The 26,643-nt window shown below is 42.4% G+C and overlaps 1 protein-coding gene across 12 annotated transcripts in view; it reads left to right on the plus strand.

Annotated features, from left to right (window-relative positions):
• Positions 1–26,643, plus strand: part of DGKD (diacylglycerol kinase delta) — a 69,033-nt gene that overhangs the window by 21,347 nt on the left and 21,043 nt on the right. For 8 of the 12 annotated variants that reach the window (XM_080605068.1, XM_080605072.1, XM_080605069.1 and 5 more), the window contains exons 4-15: positions 16,471–16,575; positions 17,421–17,553; positions 18,309–18,415; positions 18,983–19,108; positions 20,206–20,308; positions 20,807–20,969; positions 23,070–23,178; positions 23,938–24,077; positions 24,793–24,877; positions 25,459–25,553; positions 25,650–25,749; positions 25,902–26,175. In XM_080605068.1, coding sequence (XP_080461194.1) covers positions 16,471–16,575; positions 17,421–17,553; positions 18,309–18,415; positions 18,983–19,108; positions 20,206–20,308; positions 20,807–20,969; positions 23,070–23,178; positions 23,938–24,077; positions 24,793–24,877; positions 25,459–25,553; positions 25,650–25,749; positions 25,902–26,175 — 1,540 coding nt within the window. The other 4 variants (XM_080605065.1, XM_080605066.1, XM_080605074.1 and 1 more) reach the window with 4 other exon arrangements.

Genomic DNA, 26,643 nt, shown 5'->3' on the forward strand with positions numbered 1-26,643 from the left:
GCATTATTTTCCTTTCTTCTTGCGTCTTTCACCCACATCTCTTCTCTTTTGCGTAGGTCAAAAACATACGAACAACCTTCACAGCCTCTTTTACTTACACAAAAACTCATAATCTTTTTTTCCTTACAGCAACCATAACTCATCTCCATGCACATGGGAAATACTTCAGTTTACTATGTATGGTGCTAAAATCTTGCATTCAGGGAAGCTCTTACCTATAAGCTAGGAGGATTTGATAGAATCCATTTACACAGCAAGACAAAAAAATTTATTATGCTGAGGGAGTTGGGGGTGATGGTGATGTTTATGCTGGAGGTCTTGCTAAAGGAATTTAGTTTTCCCTTCAGGCCTGAAAATATGTAAACTTCTTTCTCTGACTTTATTTGTATGTGGATGTATGTGTGTTTATATACGCACACTATATATAGTGGCAAAGCAAAAGGAGGAACAGAAAGAAGCCACGCAGAGATAACTGTGAAATTGGTTTAGGATACTTGTTAGATGTGAAAAATATGCCAAATATGTGCAATTTGGAAAGGTGGTGGTGTCGCTGCTCCGTTTTCCCTGACCTTAGCAACTGGGAGAAAAGACACAGTCATTTCTGGGGTGCAGGTGCTACCTGAGCTCCATTTTGCGGGAATGCCTGGTGTGCAGGACAGGAATTGCAGCCTGGTTCCTCTTGGCCCAGCCTGGTGCCAGCGCTCCTGCTATGCATGAGAAAAGCCAGCAACAGCGGCTGTTCAGGGCAAGTGTGAAGCAGCGGTGTGATGAGCTTTGGGGCTGGCTGACTGCAGTAGCCTCCAGGCAGCCTCCTGAGGGCTTGAGAGGGAAGAGGGAGTGGAGAAAGGAAACAGTGTTGGTCTAAGGCAAGGTGAAGGCGGGAGCAATCCAGGTGGAGGAAGGAAGCTGATCCTGCAGGTGGTGACCTGCAGGTGGTGACCAGGGCTGAGCAGTATGGCTTGCTGTGCGATGGTAGCGACCCACTGCTTTAAACAGACACGTCTAGCAAAGGTTATTTCCATTACATAGCTGTAACTTTTCGCTTTGAAGTACCTGGGTAAAGCAGCTGCCACACCATCCCTATGCCCATATTAACCCCAACACTTTCTGCAAGTTTGAAAACACTTTCTACATCATTAGTTGGCAATTTGGAGGCCCATCTGCATCTGACACTAAATATTGATAACAGGTATCAGTGTGTGTGCACAGAGAGAAGGATTTTGTGGTGATTTCTATAGGAAATACATTTTCAAGATTATGGAGCTATTTTCCTGTTAATAATACCCTTTTTCTAGGATCTTGCATTAGTTTTTCCATATGTAAAATAAGGGTGATTTTTCAGGTTAAGAACTTTTTCTGATTTGTTTATTGTTGCAGTTGGGAGAGAGCTAATCTCTGTCAAAGACACTGGATGTAGGCACGGGAGGAAACACTGTTTGCTCTCTCAAATTGTCTCCAAGTCCAGCAGTGAGGAGTTACTTCCATGACTACACTATCAGGCTCCTCCAGTCCCTGCCTTCTCTTCCGTAAGGGGTGAAAGGGTATAGGGTTATTTTGACGCTCGAGCAGCAGAGATAGTTTGCACTGTCTCCAGCTGATTGCTGTATCACGGGTGCCCAGGTAAACTACAGGAAAAACATCCCTCCTCTCTTAATTTCTGTCTACTCCATCTGTCATTGCTTATAGAGGGGTTTGACTGTGGTTTACCATGAGCTATAAAAATACTCTGAAAATCAAAAGGTTGGCTAGTGTTGCTGCTCTTGGTCTGCCACATCACTGTGTCAGTGCTTTGGATTCCTTGCAGCCTTGCAATTTTCTCTCGGTTTTCTTTGAGAGCACTCTGCTTCCCCTCTGAATCTTCCCACCTCAGTTTCTTTCTAAAATTCAGAGTTCTTTGATTCATTTTTTCCTGATTCAAATCAGCGGTATTCAGTACTGTGTTTTTGTCCTAAACTGGAAACGTCAAACATACGGTGTTGTAAAACAGTTATCTTGGAGTTGCACATGCTCTGATTTTCTTTCTGTTTCTTTTTCTTCAAGGGAGACCGGTAGTTTTGGATTTAGGAAAGACTGATTTTTTTCTGAGGAAACTCATCCACTTTTCAGGCATTTATACTGCTTTAGGCAGAGGTTCTGCAGGGCTGGAGATACTTAGTTCATAAAGTGGTATAAACTCACACTTGGTATTGTCTGCTTCTTCTATGTTTGTTGTCCAGGTTACCTAATCTTTGCACTAAGATCATTTGCATTATGCAGACACTCTGAGTCTCCAAGCTGGGCTTCTTGGTGGAATCTCATAACTGTGACTTGTTCTCTTTTCAGTCTTCATGACTTTCATTGGTCAGTTCTTGATTCTACTTTAAATGGAGAAATACAACTGAAGGCATTAGAGAGTTGATCAGCTCTGAGAGTTGCATGAATGACACTCCTTAGGTACTAACAAAAGAGGCAGAAAACAAAAACACTGGATAAAGCACTTAGGAGCGATAGAAAAATAAGGTTAAAAAACAAAGATAACAGTAAACCTTTTACATAGTACATAAATCTGACAGCTAATTTGTTTGCTAGAGCAGGCAGGAGAGACAGAGAAGTGATATTAAGATGAAGACCTCTTCCTTTAAAAAGAAGAGAATGTAATATGGGTTCCACTATTGTTTACTTAGTCAGTCTTTCAGCGAATGTATCCTGTTTGCACTGTCAGAACAGTTTTCAGGACTGCTACCCAAAGTTAATGGATGCATGACCATAAAATGGTCTGGGAGCATGCGACTAGGGGCGTCTCTGAGCTTAAGACGTTGTGCAGCTGTGTCCCCTGAGAGGTGTAAGGAAAAGCTTTATGTTTAGCTATTGTTCCTTTAGGTCAAGCACAGTGGCTGCGGAGTTATTTCGCAGGAAGCCTCTAGGAACAAATCACATAGCAACCCCACAACCGGGGGATTGTAGATGTAATATTTGCCAGTTCTGTCACATCTCTGCCCTTCTATCTGCCCATCTGTCTACAAGGTAAATTCTTTTTAGATGTCTGAGCTGAAAGTGACTGGTTCTTCGCATGTATTATCCCCTAGTACTTGGAGTACAGATCTCCCACCAGTGGATTTTGCTTCAGCTGCTATCTCACACAGTGCCTCAGAGAAGATCTGCTGTGGTACAAACCCAAGGATAACCACGTTATGCACTCTTAAGCTTTGTGGTGGCACCACAGCGGTCTTCCTGGTGATTTTTTTAGTGAATAGTCACTTCTAGCTAGTTTACATGGTGTACCAGATGTAGTTTTCTCTTCTCTCCACAGCACGTGGTTGGAAAGGTTACATTCTGTAGACACAAAAGGATGATTGCCATTGCAGGTATAAGAATCAGTGTAGTGAAGTATTTTGCAATGCTAAAACTACCTAGTAGTTTATCTAAACCTCCAGGCACCATTTTGTCATACTGAGAACAGAACAGAACTCTCTGTTCTTTGTTATAACAGCATTAAAAAACTTTTCACGTTCTTTGGGAATCTTCAGTAATGCCCAGATCCAGCATGGTTGGGAGTTCTCCGTTCCCTTGACTCTGGACAGAAAGCAGAGCTTCTATCATTTGTGCCCTTAGTTTGGTGGGACATGCTTACTTAAAATTTCTGCCTTGTTCCTATGGATTTCACCTTGTTTGAGAATGGTGTGTGAAAGTTGGACCGTTCTAGACCCAAATAGATGACATAGCACCCTTGTGTTGGGACAGGAGATTAGTCCTTTGGTCTATTAAGAATAATCACCAGCATCTCTCTTTGTTGCAAAGATTTTAGCTAAATCACCACTGCCTGAACATTTCTTGCTTTTCAGTAAAATATTATTATTTTTGGAGCAGATTTCCAGATCTTTTTGGTATCTCTGCAGAAGTGCTGGCAGGCCTTATACAGCTTTATCACTTCACCAGGGTATGGAGAGAGCTTCACGTGTTCTTGCCTGTTGTTTGCCACTGAGGTAACTGCTTTACCTGTGTCATGGACAGGAGCTATCTGGCATCCCCGTTCCCCATTATGAAGCCCTTAAGATTTGGGTGGTACAAATTGCTTTATTGCCTGTTACTCAGGCAGGCATTTTGCCAGCACAGCTAGCCCCTCAAGAGTCTTTGAAAGGACATTGCATCATCTCCTTAGGCACATTTTTGTAAATTTCTATGCGGTGAACAAATTCTTACTTCTCAGCTTGGTGTGCTAGCTGAAGATCTGCTCTTTTCTATAAGGTTCCAAAGGAATCAATCCTGCTGCTTTCAGTAGGACAGGCCCAACTGATGGAGTGAGTCCTTATCGGTGCATTGACCCTTCCCTGGCTTGTGCAGGATTTATGTGAAGCTGAAGGGGAAACATCTAATACGTGTATTATTTAATAATAATGAACAATACCTGTCGTAAACAGGAGGGGGCCTAGGAAGGCCATCAGATCTTTTCAGGTACATATGTTCTGTTTCAGTATGATTTTCATATGTTGTTTTTGTGAATGTTTTCCAGTTATTGACAGCAATTGGTGGTGTGGACTTTTACCCTCATTCACGTAACTTTTTACATTCAACAACATTTCAACATTCATTTCCCATCCCATTACTGAGAGCTCTGAGATCCCGTCAGAAAGCTTCTGTCTGTGGAGAGGGATGTGGGTAGTTTGATTTCTTCTTTCTGGTGCTTTAGTGGAAGTTAAGTTTGGACACAGCATGCTGTTAAGCACCAGGAGCCATGGTGTTGGTCCCTCCTCCATAGTTAAAGGCTCCTCACTGGAAGAGGTGGAGCTTGAACTCCTGTGCTCCTGTAAACCTTTTTCTATTGGGAAGTACCTCTCAGCTCAGCCACAGACAGGAAACAGCATATTATTACAGTCAGTGCCTGCCTCTCCACTTCACTGCTGCCAGAAGGAAACTTATCCCAGCTCCTCCTTAAGCAGACAGCTAATCAGCTTGTGGCAAGTGGAACATAGCTCAGAAAGACTGGCCACAGAGGGGACTAATCCTATTAATCGCGTGTCAAGCAACCTATTTAGTCTTTCTTTCTAGGGGAGTAGGCTGCTCTGGACACTAGTTTAGAGGAAGATTGAACGTTAAAGGTAAGAGCAGGAGTCTTAAGTTTTCTGGACTGAGCGTTGAGAAAAATAGCACCTGTGCCAGCCTAACAGATCATCGGGAGCTCAGATTCTTTTGAATAAGTGTGCTGCAAGCTCTTACTGTTCAGGTGATCTCTCCTGTATGGATTTATGTAGATAAGTTCTTCAGAACGGGGGTAAAGGTAAATGTGCCTGCAGTGCTGTTGGAAATGCTGCACCCATCAGTTAAGAAATACTGTTTATTAACTGATGATTCACCCTAACCTGTGTCACAGGAGAGAGGAAGTGTTGAGATTAGGGTAATACCTCTCCATCAGAGCACTTGCATGACTGGAGGCAGCAATGGTTGTGGGAGGTTGAGGAACAGAGAATTGCTGGTGCTCCTGAATGAGGGCATGCTGTCATCCCTGAGAAGCAACGTGGATCTCACTCTCCAGCCATATGGAAGCCTGAGGTGTGCTACAATTTTTATTATTACTAATTTGTTACTCAGAACTGAGTTTATTCAGCAGCAAAGATGCCAGTTTCTGTCTTGTGAAGTTTTATGTGACTGTCTGATCTCCTTCAGACTGTGTTTTTGCTGTATTGTCCCAGGACTTGTTGCTGCTGTGGCAAAATAGCATGAATCTTCATTTTGGGGTAATTAACCTGTCCTAAAAACTCAGGGCAAAGTGCTTGAGCTTTAACAAAAGATAAAAGTGCTGAAGGTGCTTCCTGATGAGGAGAGTATGTTGTTGTCTGCAAATTCATTTCACAATGAAGTGAAAGTGCCTTTGCCTCTTCTGTGGTTTTGTGTCAAATTAAATTATTTGTGTTAGTGTTTTTAATATGAAGAGTTTGTTGTTGACAGAGTGAACAGAGCTGCTGAAGCTGCGTGTCAGACAAAGTCTGCTGCTCGTGTTCAGTTCAGGACCTGTGTGCCTGTAAAGCACAGAACTCAAAGCAGAGGAACTTGAAACAAGACGAACTAGAAACAGGAGGAACCTGGATCAGAGGTTACTTGTGCTGGGTTGAAATATAAGCCTCAGGAAAGGGCATGTGACTTGCTTTTTACGGGGGAAAGAATATAAGACCTTTTGTTACAAGCTGTTTGCAGAAAGTCAGGCTTGGACTCTTCCAGCTTGGGCTCACAGGAGTCAGGGAAAAGAGTGTGGTTTGACACTTGCACAGGTTCCTCGTCTGCCCCATGTGGCCTCAGCCCTTTGAAAAAGATGGACATTAAAACTATGCTGCAGAGAGTAACCGGGCTTCCTAGTGAGGGAGGGCATCTTCCTCTGCTTCCTCAGCATGGGGCTGAGAGACCTACAGGGAAGACGTCAGCTCTCAGAAGTGGGCAAAAAGACTTATTAATTTTGGGACAGATATAGTTACGTAGGGGAATCACCGAGTGTCCTGGGGGAGATGGTTCCTCACCCCACTTCTTCGTACACAGTCTTGGATTGCCTTGTTAAAGTTTGGAGAAGGGGAAGGTTAGAAAAAGAGGTCTCACGATCAGGATGGTTCTTCCCCCCTCCTTTTTAAGCTGTCTTCTCTAAATTGGAAAAAATTACAGTGCACGTTGGAAAGTCAGGCTTTGCTGGGGGTTGTTGTCTCTTCCACACCCATGTGTGTACACGTTCAGAAATCGTACACTCTGCTAGTGCACTTACTCTGTTTATATTGGCAGCTGTCAGAATTTCCTTTATAAGCAACTGAAAATATGACTAAAGCCATGAATTGCCATGTCTAGAGTCTCTCTGCTTCTTTCCCCCCCTCCCTTCATTAAGTGCAGTTCAGTCCCCATTTCCTGTCAGAACCACTGCAATTTCAAAATACTTTGCTATTTTAGTAGTTTGTAATCCAGACTTCAGTACTTTTTTTTTTTCAGCTTGAGAAAAAGCCCTTCGGTAAACAGACCCTTCTGAGTCACTGTTAGTCAGTGAAAATAGTCATTTAAAATCCTTTCATGTCAAGTATTTTTGAGACTCTTAATCCAGTCTCCTGCAGGAACTGGTCAGTAGTCTGCTCACACCACAGAAGGAAAAAATCTGGAGAAAAGCACATCTAAGTGAGGACAAACGCGAAAGAGTTAGAGAGCCTGGAAGAAGTTGCCCTGGGTGGGGAGACCTGGTGATTATTGCTGCATGTTACAGAATGACTCAAAAACATGCTAGGAGATTTCTTAAAAAAGATGAAGCTACTGTAAGAGAAAGAGGTCAGACTGCGATTTATGAACGTTTTTGTGAGACAGGATGGAGAGCTGGAAAGTGAAAGGGACTGTTTGTGAAGAGCTTTTTTTTCCCTAGAGGAAAGTTTACTGCTTTGAAATTAGTGTCTGTTATTGCCCGTGTGCCTGAACAATGGGAGCTTTTGTTTGATATCTGTTTGCTCTTTGTAACCTTCGTGCTGTGTTTGGTGCTTTATCCACCTTCCTGAACAAGTCTGCAGATTCCAGTGCCTTCTCCCCCTTCCAGGTGAGGACACAAAGGCAGAAAAACCTGCGGTAAACAAGAGGTTGTTTGAGAACAAGATGGGTTTGTTTTTACATAGGAGCTGCTCTAGAAGAAAGACTCTTTGTTATGTGCATCCTTACTCTGGCTGTTTTTATGGACAAGGAGAGGTTTGCTAATAATAATCACAGCAATGAGGTCTCTCTGCAGTTGTCATGCTTGTGATGGTTTCACTGCTGTACACAAAACAAGACTGGTCGTTGCAGGGTACCCAGTGTGGAAAGCTGTCGGCTTCCTCAGGCTGTTGAAAGCTGTTCCTCTCCTTTTGTGCTAGCTACCTGCCTCTTCTCAATGCAGCTGAGGATAGGGCTCTGTGAGGAGCTGCTACTAACAACAAGCTGTCAGTAACCCGTAGGCAAGGTCTTTTATTGCTCAGTCTTGTGATTTATTAGCTGCTAGACTTGATGTGCATGAGACCACTGAGACAGCAGCCCTAGCCCTGGTGAACATTGACCTACCCCTCTGTTCTTCATGGTTTTGCTTCTGTTTGGATGAATAGGAAGGTTTCTCTGAAATATCCTTTACATTCCCAAATGTGCTGCTCTTTCTGAACAGCGTGGTTGTGCTTGGGAACTCTTCCTGGCAGGAATGCATCCTTTGGAGAATAGATGAAGAGAAGATGTATGTGCGCATCTGCTCCGTGAAGAGGAGGGTGGGTGGGTGATGGAGCTGTCCTAATGTGCTTTGGCACTTGGTGTGGCAGCCCTATGGATTCCCAGTTTCTTTCTTCATCCATGTAGAATTCTAGTGATTAGTATGCACACATTATCGGGATTGTCTGCATTTCATACCTGCTAACAGTGACAAGGTTCTTCTTGCATAGTCTAGGTTTTGACAGCTACGAGGTGGTTACAGAAGTCCTAAAATCTCCCCGTCTGTGCTCCTCTTACCGATTGCCAAGAACAGGAATGTGCCTTGTTTAGGATTAGAGTTTCCAGAGGCATGTAGGAATGTGACCCTGGTATGAGAGATGATCATTTTCCCAGGGAATGCTCTGTCTGGTCTGCTTTCCCACTGCAGCATCACAGGGAAGATGGGGACTGGGAGAAAGCACAGATGGAGGGTCAACAGGAGTGAACTTTATCTGCGGGGAGAGCGAAGCAGCAGTAAGTGCCAATGGCAGGGCTCAGAGAAGATGTGCTTTGTAGTGTGCAACCACCTGAACCTAATCATGTAAAAATGTTCCTGGAGAGTCATAGTCCAGTGTCATATGAGAAGCTTCTTTGTTCTTCCCCCTTTAGGATAGCGTCCAGATTTCAAGGAGAGAGGATTGGTGCGATTTGGGTGTGCATTGATGTTTGTAAATATTCCATGATGATTAGGTCTAGGGAGCTCTAACTGATCTAAGCACTGAGTTATCAGGACTGAATTTGCTGGCAAAACTGAAGGCTGAGCTGCAAATGGGAAGAGGGATGTTGTCTGTGGAGGAAGGCAAGCCTCAGTCCCCTATGAGTCTGAAGTGTTGATACTCGTATTATTTCTCTCTTCCAGACTTCAGAGACCTCCTAAAATCTTGTCGCTTTGCTGCCTAAGGCCTTCCTTTCCTAATGCTCGGCTCCACATTGTTTCAGAAACTGCCGTCAGGCTTTTAAGATTTTAGCTGTAAAGGACCGACTGGTTTGAGTCTGAAACTCAGTCTTTCATTTTCCTTTCTTCTCTCGTTTTCATGGAATCATGGAATGGTTAGGGTTGGAAGAGACTTTAAAGACCATCTCGTTCCAACCCCGCTGCATGGGCAGGGACACCTTTTACTAGCCCAGGTTGCCCAAAGCCCCATCCAGCCTGGCCTTCCTTTTAACCTTGTGCATTTGCTGAGGGAGTAGCACTTATATTATCTACGCTTAGTCCATTTTGCCCTCTGTGAGTTTAGCAGTCATGTTCAAAACGTGTAGTGACTTTGCTGGTTTGTGAATCTTGCTGAAGAGCCAGGTGAGGTGTTTTTACACATGCCGTTGTTCATTTAACTGTCATTGTTGCCAGAACAGGAGCTGAAGTGAATGAAATGGTTGGGTCCTCATTATAATCTCACACAACTTTCCTTCCTGAGTTTTTGGGTTCAAGGGATACCAAGAGCTTACTCCAAAATACAGAAGCAGATGTAGTAGTTAGCTGCAGCTGGTGGACATTTTCCCTGCTTTTGCCCTATGCGATCAAGCCATTTTCTTAGCTCTTTTATTTTTGTGGTTGCAGTTCCTTGGCCTTCTGAGCTCCAGAAATTCCTGCTGTCCCTGCATCCAAATCCTCAACTGTTTTGAATAATCCAGGATCTCTTCAGGGGTTTTATGGCTAACACCTTTGAACATAAGACTATATTTGAACAGGATGTGAGTAAAAGGAAGCCGTCAGAATGAGCAGGTGTTCTCATGCACCCACTTTTGGCTACTCTGAGAAATGTATCACATCAGAAAAACTATATTTAGCAGGGTTGTGTGCCCCCCCCCCGCCAGCTCCCCCTGCAGCATTTCTTCAGCCAGCTCCGTGATTGGGCCAGTGTGATCTTAACTTGTTTTGCTGTCTTTTGTGGTCACTGAGCTCACCAGATCCACTCTGATAACAAACAGTCCAACTGCGTGTTTGGCTAGGCTGCCACTTCTCTGCTGAGAAGTTTCTGGGCAGCCAGAAAATGCTGAAGGAGGAAGTGAGCAGAGATGATAAAGTTGTCTGGTGGCAGCAAGACCAGAGAATGAAGATTATTCTCTGGCTGTTGGGTGGAGGAAGGTTGCTCAGTACAGGGAAACACCAAAAGGGTGAAGTATAGCAGATTTCTATTTAAAATTTGGTGTAATATAAGTAGTCTTTTTTGGGCTGCCTTTCTAATCCAATTATTCACAGCTGTTCACTGGGGAAGGACATCCAGGCACATCCAGTCCATTTTTAGAACGTGAAATGAGAAATTTTCTTTGGTTGGCTCTGTTGTTTGCCAGCTGGCCCGATTCGAAATGTCAGAAAACTGGTGTTAGTTTTGGACAGGAGAGTGTGGGTCAACATGGTGGGGGGGAGGATTTACAGCCTGGTAAGAGGGCATGTGCTGGCGGAGGAAGAGATGGAGGAGATGAAGCTAAATTTTGGAAAAGTATCAGGGGAATGTCAGTATTGACATTCGATGAAGTCGATGAAGGCATGGCTTTTTTTTTTTAGATTTAGGTTTTTTTAGATTTCGAGTGGGCAGGCTTGGAAATTGAGAGTTTCTCTGGCAGACTTGTGGAGGGCACATAAGTGCCTACAGAGGGGCTGATTGTCACCGTGGTTCCGCCAAAGATATTTCAGGGGGTTCGTTCTCAGCGAGGAGTCTGTAAATGAGGCTGCGTCCTGTTTTGATGTGTCTTTCAGCCTTCCTACCATTCTCGTTCATCCTTATGGCTCTTCAGGATCGATGAGATGATTGGCAGCTTTTTTTCTTTTTTTTTTTTTTTTTCATGACTGTTACTGAGCTCTTTTGCTGGTCAGTGTTAGTCTCAATAAAGTCACCACGTGCTGAGCTCTGACCCCAGCTGCAATTGGGCGGGCATCCAGTTCCTACTAAGAAGTGAAATCTGGAGGACCCCGCCCAGAAAGCTCAGTAGCATTTGGGATCCAAAACTTATTTAATATTCCCTTATTAGGAAGAGCAAGCACTTTTAATATACATAATAGCTCATATCTAGATAAAATTCTGTGCTGTTTCAGGGCAGGAACACTCAGAGTTCTGCCAATCCCCAAGTAAGCCAAAAATGTATGAGATTATAAATAAATCTTAGGACTTTTTATTGTTGATTTTTTTTAAACTCGTAGCAAGACAGCCTCCATCCTAGCTCAAAAGCAATCAGATCGTTGTTTTTGTGCTCTCCCTTTATATGAGAACAAGAGGTCACTGGATGACATTACTGCTTTGTAAATTTAGAACAAATAGAAGGAAATGCTACTTCACCTAGTGCGTCGTCATCCTGTGGAATATGCTGTTCCAGGATGTTAGTCAAAAGCTGTAGCTGGAACATAAAAAAATAGCTGGGCCATGCTTGTTTCTAGCCACGCTTGCCAACAGGGATGACCAAGTCTCGTGTTCCAGAGCATCGGCTCAGCGCGGCTGTAGCTGAGAGCAAACACTCAGACTCCCTGTCTGGAAGAGGACAGGATCTCAGGGGGAAGATTGCTGTGGCTTCTTCTGGAGGTGCTAAGGATGGCTTCTTTCTGATGTGAGACGTTCAACTGGTTGTCGGCCTCATCTAGACAGCACAGAGTATGTAATAGCCTTTGTCCCTGTGTTAGTGTCCTTCAACAGGTGGATGTCTGGAGCTGAAATTACTGGCACATGCAGAAGGAGTTCAAAGTGGTAGGATGAGTGATTTTCATTCCCTGTGAGTGAGAATGTGTTTCTGTAATCTCAGTGGTGCCTTTTTTGGGAATAGTGCTGTGACGTGCCTGCTGCGCATCAGCCGGCGCAGGTGAGAGGCCAGCAGCACTCCCTGGGTGCGCGGCGCTGGGTGCGTGAGGCTGTGTGAAAGATGGGAACTGCTGAACTGCTCCGAGAAGGAAGTGTCCTTGCTAATGTGTTCCTACATTCCTAATTATCCTCATTAAAATGTTTAACTGTAACACCACTGCGGGTTAATCAGAAAAACAGGTTTGTATGCTTTCTTAATTTCCCCCAAGAATTGTTAAGCTAGTTATGTTAAAATCTTATCTGTCCTTCACAGTGAAGACTGAATTGTCCCAGTTTGTCTTTAGGAGTGAGGTTTGCAATTGTATTCTTTTATTTCCGATCTCTGATGATACTGCTAAATCCCAGTGCAAATGTTGATTTAGCACTGACTAATGGAGAATGTTCTTCATAAATTTATTGTGCACAAAGCTGTGTTTTACAGCTGTGTTTTACAGTTCTGTAATTACACAATAGACCCTTTATTTTAATTCTGTGAGTCTCTCTGGATGATTCAAGTATGAAAATCTCCTTGATCTCTTTATTTGTCCTCTGCCTTATAAACTTTAACTTTACTCTGTGAACAGAGGATTGTCTAACGCTGAATGTGGGGATTTTTAAGATGCTGTAGTAGATGGTATAAGAAGGAATTAGTGATTCCTATATTTGACAGTCTCCCCAGTGATCTGTGCAGTCTGTAGTCTCAGAAATGAGTTCTCAACCAAAGTATCTACATTTCTATATTTTTTACCACTGTTTTAGATTTCATGTCCTCCTAGGTGACTTAAAAGCGATTCTGTGCATTTGCCTTTTTTTTTTTTTTAATAGAGAGAAATAGTAAAAGGTACAGCACTGTATGGGAGTGTTCTGAAATTGGAATCCTGATGATAATTAATTTTACTAGCTGTTTTAAAATATTTTTTCCCACTGCCCAGGAGCGTGCCAGGGACTTGTTAAATAAACAGGTAGTTCCTCATAAAAAAGTTGCTCTTTTCAAAGGAATGAAAGGTCCTTGGACTCTTGTCCTAGGATGCTTGGCCTTTCCATAGGGTACTGCTGTACATAGGCAGTTACAGATGTTCTTGGCTTTGCAGCCAAAGTGAGGCCCTGCACTGCTTCTTCTTAGCAGGACTTCAGAGATGCTGCTCATTCTTCTTCAACTTCACATTGATTTTAGCAGTACTGCTTTATGCTCCATAAAAGGTTTCTCTAGGGTAACCTTTCTTACATAGCAGAATCTCAGATGGAAATAGAGTTAATCTCCCACTTTTCCTCTTTCCCAAGGAAAGAGAAAGACTCCTGTGATTGCCCTCTTTCAGAATACATTTTGTCAGAACTAGAATAGTTTAAAGGAAAATTCAGGGAAAAGGGAAGAAGTCCTTTGAAGTTTTATTTTTAGAAAATTGTAAATACTTATTTCTGTTTCTTTACAATTGATACAGATTGGATAATTTTGTTCAAAAAAGAATGCTACGTGCTGAAACTGTTCCTAATATAAATGGCCAGTCCTTGCTTGGAAAAGGCATTTAGCTCCATTTGTTGTCTACTTGATGTTAGTGGCAGTGGCGTGCTTTTCTAGTTACTGGTAGTACCCCTTAGCATAGTTAGTGTTGTTGCAGTTGAATGCTGCAGTCTAACCTATAAAAAGAAATATATATTGTGAAAACTGAAGGGCTTAAAATAACCCAGAATTTTACAGATATATCTTTTTTTATTGTCATTACGTATACATTTCTTACTGCACTCTCTGAGCTATTCTGACATCAACAAGAAGTTTGATCTTCAGCTTCAGAGGATTTTATTTTTAACCTGTTTTATGAATCATAATGAGAGAAATGAGAAATGGACCGGAAAATGGTAGTTAACGGGTTACATACTGGGATGACGCGTGTGTGGTTTTTTAGTGCTGCTTAACAAAACTTTGGTGGCATGCTTGTGAGAGTCACACCGGCCTCATCAACCTAATGTAGTCCTAGTCTGTGTTAATCTGTTGTTTCAGATGTTACAGCACAATTTGCTGGAAATGAAAATGATGGTTTTTTTTTATATACAAAATGTAGAGGGATAAAGGAGTGTCTGGAATTTTTTAGAGTTGACTGTATGGGGTTTATGTGGCAAGGGTTTGGTAGCGGGGAGCTGCAGGGGAGGCCTCTGTGAGAGGAGCCCAGCAGCTGCCCCGTGTCAGATCAGAGCCAGCTCCAGAAGGGACCCGCCAATGGGCAGGGCTGAGTCACTGAGCAACACTGGCTGCACCTCAGTGAGAGCAGATTTAAGAAAGGGGAAAAAAAAAAAAAAAAAGACTGTTTTGTAACAGAAGCTGGAAGAGAGGAGTGAGAACCGGCCCTGCAAGACCCCCAGGTCAGTGCAGCAGGAGGGCAGGAGGTGCTCCAGGCACGCAGCAGAAGTCCCCTGCGGCCTGTGGAGAGGCCCCTGGTGGAGCAGGCTGTCCCCCCGCAGCCCATGGGTCCCACATGGGGCAGATCTCCATGCTGCTGCCCGTGGAGGAGCCCCGGTGGAGCAGGTGGATGTGGCCTGGAGGAGGCTGCGGCCCATGGAGAGCCCCCGCAGGAGCAGGCCCCGGGCCGGAGCTGCAGCCCGTGGAGAGGAGCCCACGCAGGAGCAGGGGTCTGGGGGGAGCTGCCGCCCGTGGGGACACATGCTGGAACAGTTTGCTCCTGGGGGATGGACCCTGTGGTACAAAGCCATGTGGGTGCGGTTCTTGAAGAGCTGCTGCTGTGGGCAGCACATGCAGGATCAGTTTGGTAAGGACGGCATCCCGTGGGAGGGACCCCACATGGAGCAGGGGAAGAGAGTGACCAAGAAGGAGCGGCGGAGGTGAAGCATCAGGGACTGACCGCAGGCCCCATTCCCCGTTCCCCTGCGCCGCTTAGGGAAGGACGTGGAAGAGGGTGGTGGTGGTGGGGAAGGTGTTTTGAGTTTGTTTCTGGTTTCTCACTGTTCTAGCCTGCTAGTGATAGGCAATAAATGATATTAATCTCTCCACAATGCACCTAGTTTGCCCATGATGGTAACTGTTGAGCGATTTCTTTGTCCTTTTCTCAACTCTTGTTTCTATTGTATGTTCTCCACCTCTTCCTCTGGAGAAGGTGAGAGAGCAGTTGTGGTGGAGTTTAGCTGTCCATTGTTGTGAAACCACCACATCGACATAGAGGAGATCCTTCTGATTTTTGTTAATGATGCTTAACCTTAATGTGGATTTTCTTAAATCCAGGTCTTGCAAACACTTCAATATTGTTCTTATTTAAAAAGTCAGTTGGATGGAAATCTGACAGACTTGTACACAAAGAAGCAGTGTTAGTATAGTGTGGAGAAGAAACACTTTTGTCTTTGGAAGAATAAACGTTGATTTATTGTCAAGTTGGGACCCCAGCTGAATGGACAGCCCTGTGGATAGCAGACAAGGTCCCCTGAAAAGTTAGGACCTTTTATTTCTCTCTACTGCCGCCATCTGACAAACCAGGAGAACATTGGTGGTAGGCTACACACAGGCTTGTCTGCCTTCCTGGGCAGAATGGAGCTTTGGCACCACTTATGTCTTCTACTTTGTTTGTTAAACACTGAACTGTTTGTTTAACATGGGGCAACCAGCACATCAGAGTTAGCCTAGAGTAGAAGCAGACTGAAAACAGTATTTATAGGAGGCAAACTCACCACAACCCCAAGCTGCTGGTGGAACTTTGGTTGGAATATCTTTTCTGTCCCAAATGTAGAACAAGCTCTCAGAAGACAAGAGGATTAAAAGTACTGTCATTTCTCTTTCAGATTGTTTATTTTGCTTCATTTCTCTCCTCCTCTCTCCTCACTTTTCATCAATCTAAACTGTTTTTTAGTATGATGTGATGGAGCATTAGGGTTTGTGAGCTCTACAATCACACTGTAGCTGGGTATGGTATAGTATACTTAAGAAACCACAGAATAGGGGATATGGGCCAGTTTTTAAGGAAAACAGCCCTTATGGGTCATTCTTTTGATATGTTAGTCACTGATCTGATGAAATTTATGTTGTCTACTAGTTTTAGGATTTTTCCCTCTTAAATACTTAGTATTGTGCTTTCAGTCTAATTTAACAAATATGTTATATATTAATTGATAGAAACTTGTACATTAAGCTGTTAACAAAATATTTTTGCAAATTTAATGCCAATTTAGAAAGTCTTTAAGTACATAAAAAAGTATGCAAGGTCTGCACATGTGATATATTAACTTTTACTGTCCAGTGCCTGATTTGCGTTGTGCTATTACTGGGATATGAGACATATCTTTATTCAGTTCTATATTGAGAATGAGAGTTAATATCTCTGTGGTTCTGTAAGTTTATCAAAAGAATTAATGTAAATTTTGGCAGAAGGGAAACATAGTTCAAAGGTGTAAATGACTTCTGCTGTGAATCTCATTGCTTCTGAAAATAGCTTCAATACTAGCAATAACGCATTCTCTCACTGTCTTTCACTGACATGCCCAGAATACACATTAATTTTCTCTCTCCCTTCAGATTATTACTCCATGTCGGAAGCTCATCCTTTGTGCTGATAACAGAAAAGAGATGGAAGATTGGATTGCAGCACTGAAGACTGTACAGAACCGTGAACATTTTGAGGTAATAGGAAAATGTGTTCCTTTATACTCTGTGCATCCTCTGCTAAATAACAGCTTGTTTTGAGATTGAGTCAGCCTTCAGTGAAATTAACAGAAGTAATTTTTATTGACTGTAGTGGTTATAGCATTAGGCCTTCTGTAAAAAGTACCCCAGATACACAGAAATGATTCTCCAAAGAGTGTACTTTATATACCCTGTTAGTAACTTTGAGAGCACTTTTTTTTGAGAGTGTAGGTGGATTATGAAACACAGTTCTCCTTTGATTGTCTTTTCACTCTTCTGTTATGCTCCCTGTCCTAATTTGCACCTTGTCTGCTTGCTATTCTGCCTGTTTCAGTGCATATCTTTGCTTTCTGGGACTGTAGTTAGACCAGAACTGCCAGCAAAAGAAACTGTCCTGAGTTCTTCTCACTCTGATGATTGTCTTCCTGTTCCCTCCATTATGCTGGCACAAACATTCCTCTGCTATGCAATGAACTGGATTGAGGAACTGATCCTGCTGAAAGCTTAATACAAAAAAAAAATGGAGAAGGGAAGGATTGACTTCAGCAGATAAATTCTCCAGTTCATTGTCCTACGCACACTTGTAGTGAGACAAGCACGAGAGATAGCACAGGAGCCAGAATGAAGGTGTTGCTTCTTCTTCAAGCAGAAGTTTGAGCTCTTCTGGCTTAAAGAGCTTCTTCACCTAGAGCTGCTGTGTGTAAACTGCATGCGGCCAGCTCTTCCCTAGTAAAGTGTTCTGTTTCTGCCTTTCCTGACTGCTCTGCACGAGTCTTTGTTCTAAGGAAAAGTGGTCTTGTGTCTCTGCTTCAGATTTTGTTGTAATGCATTTATTTTATTAGTCTACCCAGTACAGCATGGACCATTTCTCAGGGATGCACAACTGGTACGCCTGCTCACATGCTCGGCCAACATACTGCAATGTGTGTCGGGAGGCATTATCTGGAGTCACGTCACATGGGCTCTCATGTGAAGGTAAGAGTGCTTCTTTGTCTCCTGTTTTGGGAGTGTCATCTTTATAGCTCAAAGCCACGTTCTAGAGATCTTTTAAGAGGAATTTTGTTAACAGTCTGTTTTCCATACAAGACAGAATCAGATTCTTGGTATTTTGTAAAAAAAAAAAAAAAAAAAAAAAAAAAATAACAGAAATGATGATGTTTTCATGCTGATTTTAGTATTAGACTTGACAGAAATATAGCTTTTTTTTCATTACCCAAATACTGACATCCCTTATTAAAATGATGCTTCTGAAATTAACAGGTATGTAATTCTGAGGTATGAGATTAAATATTCATAAGAATTCTCCTGTTCATAAGAATACTCATAAGAAAGTCCTTGTTAAGTGTTTAAATGCCAGGAGGTTATTTTTTTAGCTTTAGCATAGCAGATGTGCATGCCTGTGGACAGCTCATACTTGTAGTATGAATGAGGTTACACCCACACTGTGTAAAAGGATGACGGAGTGTATGACTATGTAAATCACGTCAAATTTAACAAGGTGATAACGAAGCTTTGTACAAGGAACTAGTAAAAGTGATGAGGCAAGAATTAATAGCTAGCTCATCTTACTCAGTATGCTTAGAGTTGATAGTTTTGGCAGTGCTAACAAGGGTAGTGTGTGCCTATGCTTTCTTTTGGAGCCAAATATGGTCACTTGGGAAAGCTTTCACACAGACTGCCACATTACATGTTCTGAAGCTGGATTAATATATTCTTCTCTTCCTCTCTAGTGTGCAAGTTTAAGGCCCACAAGCGGTGTGCCGTGCGGGCAACTAATAATTGCAAGTGGACAACTCTGGCCTCTATCGGGAAGGATATCATTGAGGATGAAGATGGGGTAGGCATTACTGTCAATTCCTGTAGCCTTAATCTTGATGTTGAAGCACTGGCGTGTGCTCTACGCAGCTTTCTGCACTGTACAAGTAGTAATTGTGCCTTTATGTGTTAGTGATATGGGAAAGGTCTCTACTGTCAGAGCATAAGATTCTGTGCAAAAGGTCTGACCAGGGTACCAAGGACTCCTAAATAGCAAGAGAAAACTGCTACAGACCAGGGGGAGTTGAGGTTAGATAGTTGGAGGCACAGGGAATCTGGCCTGATTTTTGGTAAAGGAAAGATAAATGAGTGGTTGGAACAGTATCTTAGCATATGGGATGTCTGATGCAAGTCTTTGTTTCCTCGATAGCCTGGGGTAAATCACCTGGTCTCTTTGTGTTCGAGCATGTTGTAAACTGCCAAAAAAGATGGTTAGGTGTTTTCTAGAAATTACCTTTGCTGTCCTCAAACAGTGCATGTAAAGACTTTCAGTTGTATATATCTGAAAGCCACAGTGTATCCTGTGACCTTAAATTGCATGATGGAAAGTCCATATTGGTTCTCTCCTCTCCCTGTGTTCCGTTTGCAGATCTCGATGCCACATCAGTGGTTGGAAGGAAACCTGCCAGTGAGTGCCAAATGCACTGTGTGTGATAAAACCTGCGGCAGCGTCCTGCGTTTGCAAGACTGGCGCTGCCTTTGGTGCAAAGCCATGGTGAGTTGAATAAATGTCACCATTCCAGTAAAAGGGTAGTCTTTGATCAGCTCTATGATGTGTTCTTTTAGTGACATTTACTTAAAATGAAATCTCCGCCAATGCCGTCAGTATTTGCCAGGAAGGACCTGATTGTTCAAGCTGCAGGTGATAAACAGCCTGCAAGAGAAAGAAGTTTAAGTTGTGATGAAAAGCATCACTGTGATGCATAAAAGACAGACCTGAAATAAGTTCCTGCCTTCTCTGCAAGCTCAGTTTCTTTTGATAGTGTGCTTTCATAGAAGAATCCAATTATTCTAGATATGAATCAATGCCTCAGGCATGGGAGATACTTGATTTTAAGGAGCTGTTTTTTGGCATTTCTACAAGTTGAAAAGAGAGGGGGGAAAAGATGATAATACTCAGTTATTTTAATAATAGTGGTTTCCCTTCCCATTATAATAGGTTTCTCTTACATAAACACTGTAGTTAGATCTTGCTATGTTTCCAGTTGTCTATAATGTTAATAATGGAAGTATCACAAAATTTATAATGAGTTGGGGTGGGTGCTCAGACCCCAAGCAGACCCCTCTGTCTTGCAGTCTTCATGTACTAGAAATGACTGAAGTGCCTAACTCTACTTCATATTTACTTTTTTGGTTAGCTTTTCTAATCCCTTCTTCTCTTTCCTCTTGTGTCCCTTATGTGCTCCTACTTCGTTTTCTTGAATTCTCAGCATCTTTTTTTGTGGCTTTTCAAGAAGCTATTACTTTCCTTGGATCTCAGCTGAGGCTAGGATTTTGAAAGCAGAGTACCGGATGGCTTTTAAAACCACATAATTTGTTATCTGGTCCTCTCAGCACTCAAAACGCTTGTCTCCTGCATTCAGATGGCAGAAAAAGCACATGCTAATGGAAAGAGGAGAGGAGAATTGGTAGAAAACAGATCAGATCATTCTTTAACATGACCTTATTAATGACATTTCCTTGGGTTCTTCCTTTCTTTCTTTCTTACCTATCCATTACAACCTCTTGTTGGGTGGCTCTATGAGTTATACCACAGTGCCCAAAAGGGTGCGAATGATTTTTTTTATTTTTATTTTTTTTTGGTATTTTCAGGTACACACAGCATGTAAAGAGTTGTTGCCAAACAAGTGCCCTCTTGGGCTGTGCAAAGTATCTGTCATTCCTCCTACTGCTCTTAACAGCATTGATTCAGATGGTAAGTATCACTAGTAAGTAGTGCCTTCTTTCTCTTCCTCTCAGTCATGGTCCTTCCAGATAACACGATTAATCCCAGGCTCTGTCAACTGACGATTCTGCTTTTGGTGTTGCTGAAATTCCAGACTAGAAGATCTTGCTGAAGTATGGTGCTGAGCTGTTCGTTTTGCTTATTACCCTGTAACGTCAGTATTTGCTGAGTTGCAGCTGTTACAATTTATTGAGAACGACTATGTTGCTGAAGCAGTTTGGGAAGGTTGGGGAAGCTGAAAATTTTGGCATACTGCTAGGAGATAAGTGTGACGTTTGGCAGCATGAGGTATGGTTCGTGCTGGATTCAGGGCTGTGTGCATTTGGCATGTATCCAGTGAGTGCCATAAGCACAAAGAAAGTATTAGCTTCTTCATTGCTGTGCTAGAGTATGGGGTGTTTTGTGGTTTTTTCCTCACCCCATCTCTCAGCTTTTCCTCCCTCCCTGCTACCTCTTTCCTTAACATAGGTTTCTGGAAAGCTACTTGCCCACCTTCTTGCACAAGTCCTTTGTTGGTCTTTGTCAACTCAAAAAGTGGAGACAACCAGGGAGTAAAATTTCTACGAAGATTCAAACAGCTACTGAATCCAGCCCAGGTCTTTGACCTCATGAATGGAGGACCTCACCTTGGGTAAGCAGATATTCTATAGAGGCATATTTTCCCTGTAAATACCAGAAAAGCTCGAAGGATTTATTTGATTTATAAGGTCATCCTCAAATGTCACAAGGAACCTGTTCCTCTGAGAAGACTGGGCACATGCAAAGTTTGGAGGGGTTTTCCCCTCTCTGTGTTTAGTGTTATTGATTAGTTAAAACAAAACATGTTGTTGAAAAAAGGTTGTTATGTCCATTCATCAGTAACAGCAGAACAGCTTGAGGGATTTTGGGGGAATTCCAGAAACACTCCCCTGGAAGAAGACCAAGCATGGAAATTGTGAATCCAGAAGTAAACTGACAACAGACTTGTAACAGGCATCCTAATGTACTGTTAACGAGTGTTAACTTGAGTTAAACTTGAGTTAACTTGAGTGAACAATCGGATATCACAGATAGCGAATGAATATTGTCAAAATGAGATTTATTCAGAAGTAACTTAACCTGGTAAGTTCGTGAAACATCCATTCCTTAAAGATTTTATGGTGATGTTGGAAAAACATCTCTTATGAATGCTTTCACTAAAGTTGTTTATGCCCTGGGTTCTAGGTGACATTTCAGGCTTGTTTACCAGATTTCACTAGAAAATCTATTGATTAAGGAAAAAAAAAAAAAGAGAGAGCAAGCAACCTGTGGAATAAATTTCTTTACTGTTTCTGCAACTCTGTTTAAAACAAACAAAAAAGGTCTCCAGTTTGATTCTTCTAAACGTTTCTGTTGCATCAAATTTGGGTGACTTTCTTAGGAATTGGTACTTCTTATAAATAAGAGCCAACACAAGATGAATCTCTATCATATTTTGATGTGATTGACTCAAAGTCTATTACTACAACCTACAGGTGCAGGGTGCTAAATCTGGGGAGTGGATGAGTGACCACTAGGATCTGCTGAGAACTATAGTTGGAACTGTAAAAAGCTGTTTGTTGCCACAGTGCATTGCAAAAGACTGGCCTTTAAAACTGTAGCATGCAGTCCAAGGGATGTGCTTGGCTGATAAATAATTTACAGAAAACTTTAAAATTAAATATTTTTCTTCTTCCTCACCCCAGTTGGACTGATTGTAGAGAAGAATTTTGCCTTTAATCAGGAGTGAAGAGAAGGAATCAATTACTTTCTCAGGCTGTGATGCACACTAATCAAAGAGCTGCTCTTTGCTCTTTTAAAAAGCAAACGATAGTACAGGGTAAAGACCACTTCTTAATAATTTAAGTATTCTAAACTTGTGCCAGTCAAATAGTACCATAAGATGTTGTCATTTCTGATAGCTGTTTTTCATGTGTCAGTAGTGGTTGAAGAAATAAGGATTTTCATGTACTACAGCAAATCCTGTTTAGGTAATAATAAATATATGTATTTACTTAACAAATAAATAAAAGCATGCAGTAGTTCTGGAGGGTGTTCACTAAGAAACATAGTTTCAAACAGCTCAAGGAGAGGTTGTTTTTACATTTAATATTCTGGAATGAGTGAATAAGATAAATTCACATTTGTATTGCTGGAGAGTTGTTTGCCTGCCTGCAGGCCAGAGAAGGTGCCAGAGCATTGGTTTATGTTGCTTTCCCAGAAGGACTGAAATTTTGAGGCTTTATATCCTCTTACAGTTGTCTGCTTACTGAATGACTGCATAAAGTTCCCACTCTTCAAGCTTTGCTTTAATTGGCGTGGCCTTAGTGCGGAGGCAGTGACATCAGAGCACTCCAGATAGTGACAAATAACTAGTGTTAGGCTGAACGCAGCAAATCTGCAAAAAGGAGTTAATTCAATGGATAATCAGCTATCACATGCTTGTTTCCTCTTCCGTTCAGACAAAAGTGCCTTGCTTTAGAAGGAGAACGTGTCTGGGGTGTATATCTGTGGTGAATAGCCATTGTAAATTGCTTAGCTGTATTTATAATTCCTTATTTATAACTATTTGAATTCATTTGTATTCTGACAGTGGCCTGTATTCATTACAAAATCAGAGCCTACTTTAAGTGAATCCGACATGTTTATAGCCTAGATTGGAATTGTTTATCGTTCCTTTCTGTAACAGCTGATTGCTCTTCTCTTTTGATTTTTTTCTTTCCTTTCTCTGTAGTTTACGCTTATTCCAGAAATTTGACACTTTCCGGATTCTAGTTTGCGGTGGGGATGGAAGTGTTGGCTGGGTTCTCTCCGAAATTGATAGTCTCAATCTTCACAAGCAGGTACCTGCCCAATGAGCTTGGTTGGTTGTAAGAAAGAAGGAACAACAACATGGGTTGAAGAGGACTTTCTTTGATCACACAGATGTAGTTTGCCCCAGGATTGAAGCTGCTGAAAGCTTACCACAATAGTGTTCTTGCAATAATTTTCTGCAGGGAGCAGCACTACTTATCTATTCCTATCTACAGTGTTCCTCTCCAACTCCCTTGTATCCAGTCTTTAGAGTAGTTGAGTTACTCCTGCTCCGTTGCCACCAGGGACTTAAACTTGGAAAGGGCTGCAATTAGAAAACCAGCATTTCAACAAGGGTAGCAATCCTCATCTATTCCCTGTAATTCTCATGGTGTTTCTGTGTCCTCGGATAGCTAGAAACTTCATTGGATTAGACATAATTTACAGGGTTTAATTTGTTTCCATTTTGTCTTGTAGAGGGCTATGCTAATTTTACAGAAAAGGCAATAGCACCACCTGATGGTTAAATGAGTATATCTGCAGGATGAAGTATCTTTTAGCAAGGTTCTCTGGGTGGCAGCTGTAATGCACTCCTCTCTCAAGTAACAACCTAAAAGCAGAGGGAACTTGTCTTTGCTTGCATGCTGTTCTGGCTGTTTTCCTCATCCAGTTGCTTTCCCCCTCCCCCTGGGACTAGCTAGTTCTCAACCACTGCTCTTTGTAAGGAATCAGTCATGTTACTTTTGACTGTTAGTGGTTTGCGTTTTCCTATTTGAATATCAATTTTGTTTTCCTTTTCTCTGCTGCAGTGCCAGCTGGGAGTGCTGCCGTTGGGAACAGGGAATGACCTTGCTCGTGTGTTAGGCTGGGGGTCTGCTTGTGATGACGATACCCAGCTCCCCCAGATCCTGGAGAAGCTGGAGAGGGCGAGTACCAAAATGTTGGACAGGTGAGTAGTCAACAGTGAATTGCTTGAAAGCATCATTCTAGGAGAGCTTGATTTTGCCCATCTGTTGGGCTTCTTTATAGTTCCAGTTATGATTTTTTACTGATAATCTTCTGTCACCTTTTGTCAAAAAAAGATAGTCTTCCTTTCTGTGTCACTGCTGCAGAATAGTAATGGGTGAAATTGTCGCTCTGTCTGATGTCCAGTGTCATCTCTTGTGTTCCAGAGTTCTTGACAATTGAATTTGACAATCCCACAGTTGTGATGTTTTAAACTATTTTTTCTTGATAAATTTGGAGCAATTTATCTCAAGTTTGGCTTATAAATGAAAGCTGAAAACAGAAACAGAAATCGTTACCCCTAGTATTGATAAAGCCTTTACATCTTTTTACTTTTGAAAACATTTCTTGACTTTAGATTTGTATTCTGGCATTCTGGCATGTTGAATCAAATTATGACCGTAGGATTTCTGTGAGAGAGGGAAGGAGGACGGAGAATGTGCTTGTGCTGTAGGATACTTGTTCATAGTGTTATCCCTCCTTCTGCCTCACTTCAGCCCCTCTGCAGTTTCAGTGCATCCCTATGGCTTCTTTGCATCATTCATGCCCCTAACAAAGTGCTGTTTGTTCTGCTTGAGATTCTGACCTGTTACGTCCTTTGGATAAAGGAAGAAATTGTCTGCCTTGTAGTGACAGTTATGATGCCTCCTTTTCAACAGGTGGAGCATCATGGTATATGAAACCAAACTCCCACGCCAGGCCTCCACTTCCACGGTCACTGAAGATTTCAGTGAGGATTCTGAGGTACTTCGCAAGATGCAGAGGGGACAGGGAACTGGGAGCAACAGCCTCAGAATGGACGAGATAGGAGACAGTGGCTGAGTTCAAATGGAGCAGGCCTTAGCTATGACTTGGGGGGTAGTAGGAGCTACAAAGATCCTGGGCCTTTAAATTAATGAAGTGTTGTAGGGAAGGATGGAGGCTGGGTTACCAGAGTCAACAGCTGTAATGGGGGATGAGGAGAAGATGATTTGGAACAGGAAGAGAGAGGAAATGATTGACTTTACCCTGCTGTCATGACAGGATGTTGTTGAAATTGTGGAAAGCTGAGTAGCAGTTAAAGGAAATGTAAAAAGCTCAGTGTTTAAATCCACAGTTGATGAGAGACTCATAAGGACTGCACTGCTGATGATTTCTAGGTGCAGAATTAGCATCTTCATCAAATTCTGGTCTTCAGTGGGTAAATGAGCCCTGAGCCACAGAACATTTCCAGGGCAAAAAGAAGCTATAGAATGATAGGTACTCTCTGGGGAGCCAGAGACACACAGCAGGTGTTTTACTGCTGGGAAGCAGCACCCCAGTGGCTTGTTTCTGACTGTCACCAGGTGCAGAAGATTCTCTTCTATGAAGACTCTGTGGCTGCTCATTTGTCCAAAATTTTGACTTCTGACCAACATTCGGTGGTCATCTCCTCAGCCAAGTGAGTACTTAAAAAATTGCTCTAAGTGAAAGTTGCACTGTGAAAATCCTGAGATGATCCTTGCATGATTTTGTTTTCCTTACCTTCTTTGTCTAGGGTACTTTGTGAGACAGTGAAAGATTTTGTGGCTCGAGTAGGGAAAGCCTATGAGAAGGCAACAGAAAGCTCAGAGGAATCAGAGGTCATGGCCAGAAAGGTAAAATTGGAAAAAATGTATAGCTTTCTACTTCTGAAGCGGAAAACTTTGTTTTCAGGGAAATAGGATAATGGCATAACAGCAGGCATTAAAAGCTTGAGCTAGCTAAGTTTACTGTTAGTTCTGGTTAAAACTTCTTCTTCGCCTTGTAGTGCTCTGTCCTAAAGGAGAAACTGGACTCACTGTTGAAGACACTGAATGATGAATCTCAAGCATCTTCATCTCTGCCAAATCCTCCTCCCACCATTGCAGAGGAAACCGAAGATGGTGATGGGTCAGGCAGTGCTTGTGATTCTTCTAGTGACCGGTCGGTGGGCTCATCATGTACTGCACGGCCCCAGATATTTCGCCCCCGGGAGCAGCTCATGTTGAGAGCCAACAGCTTGAAAAAAGCCATTCGTCAGATTATAGAGCATGCGGAAAAAGGTAACATGTTAGGTGTCCTACTTGTGGCTTATTGTGAGCTCTTGAGAAGTATAAATTTCCTGTATTCCAGAGGGGAGTAGGGTTTTTTATTAACAACAGCTTTCCTGAGCTAGAGAAACTGCTCAGTAAGCCTGGCTGCCTAGTTCCATCTCTGCCAAGCCCACCTGTTTGAAACATTGCTTGGTAAATGAACCTGAAGTTCAAGGTATGTTCTCTCCTGTAGGGCTGGTTTAGGAAGTTACTACCCTCCCACACTCTATTTGTTTGAGTTTCCTGTCTGTCTCCACCCATACCGCAATTGTGTCACTGCAACTGTTTGTGTGGCCTTGGTGTAAAACAGATCTGAAAATACTTGGGAAGAAAATATTTTAAGTATTTTAACTTGGATTGTTTCAGCAATCCCTTTATAGTACAGCCCAGTAAAACAGTGCAGTGGTACAACTGAAAGTGCAATGAACTGTAGCACAG

Source organism: Anser brachyrhynchus, assembly GCF_964034855.1.
Source record: "Anser brachyrhynchus genome assembly, chromosome: 9".
NCBI classification, from domain to species: domain Eukaryota; kingdom Metazoa; phylum Chordata; class Aves; order Anseriformes; family Anatidae; genus Anser; species Anser brachyrhynchus.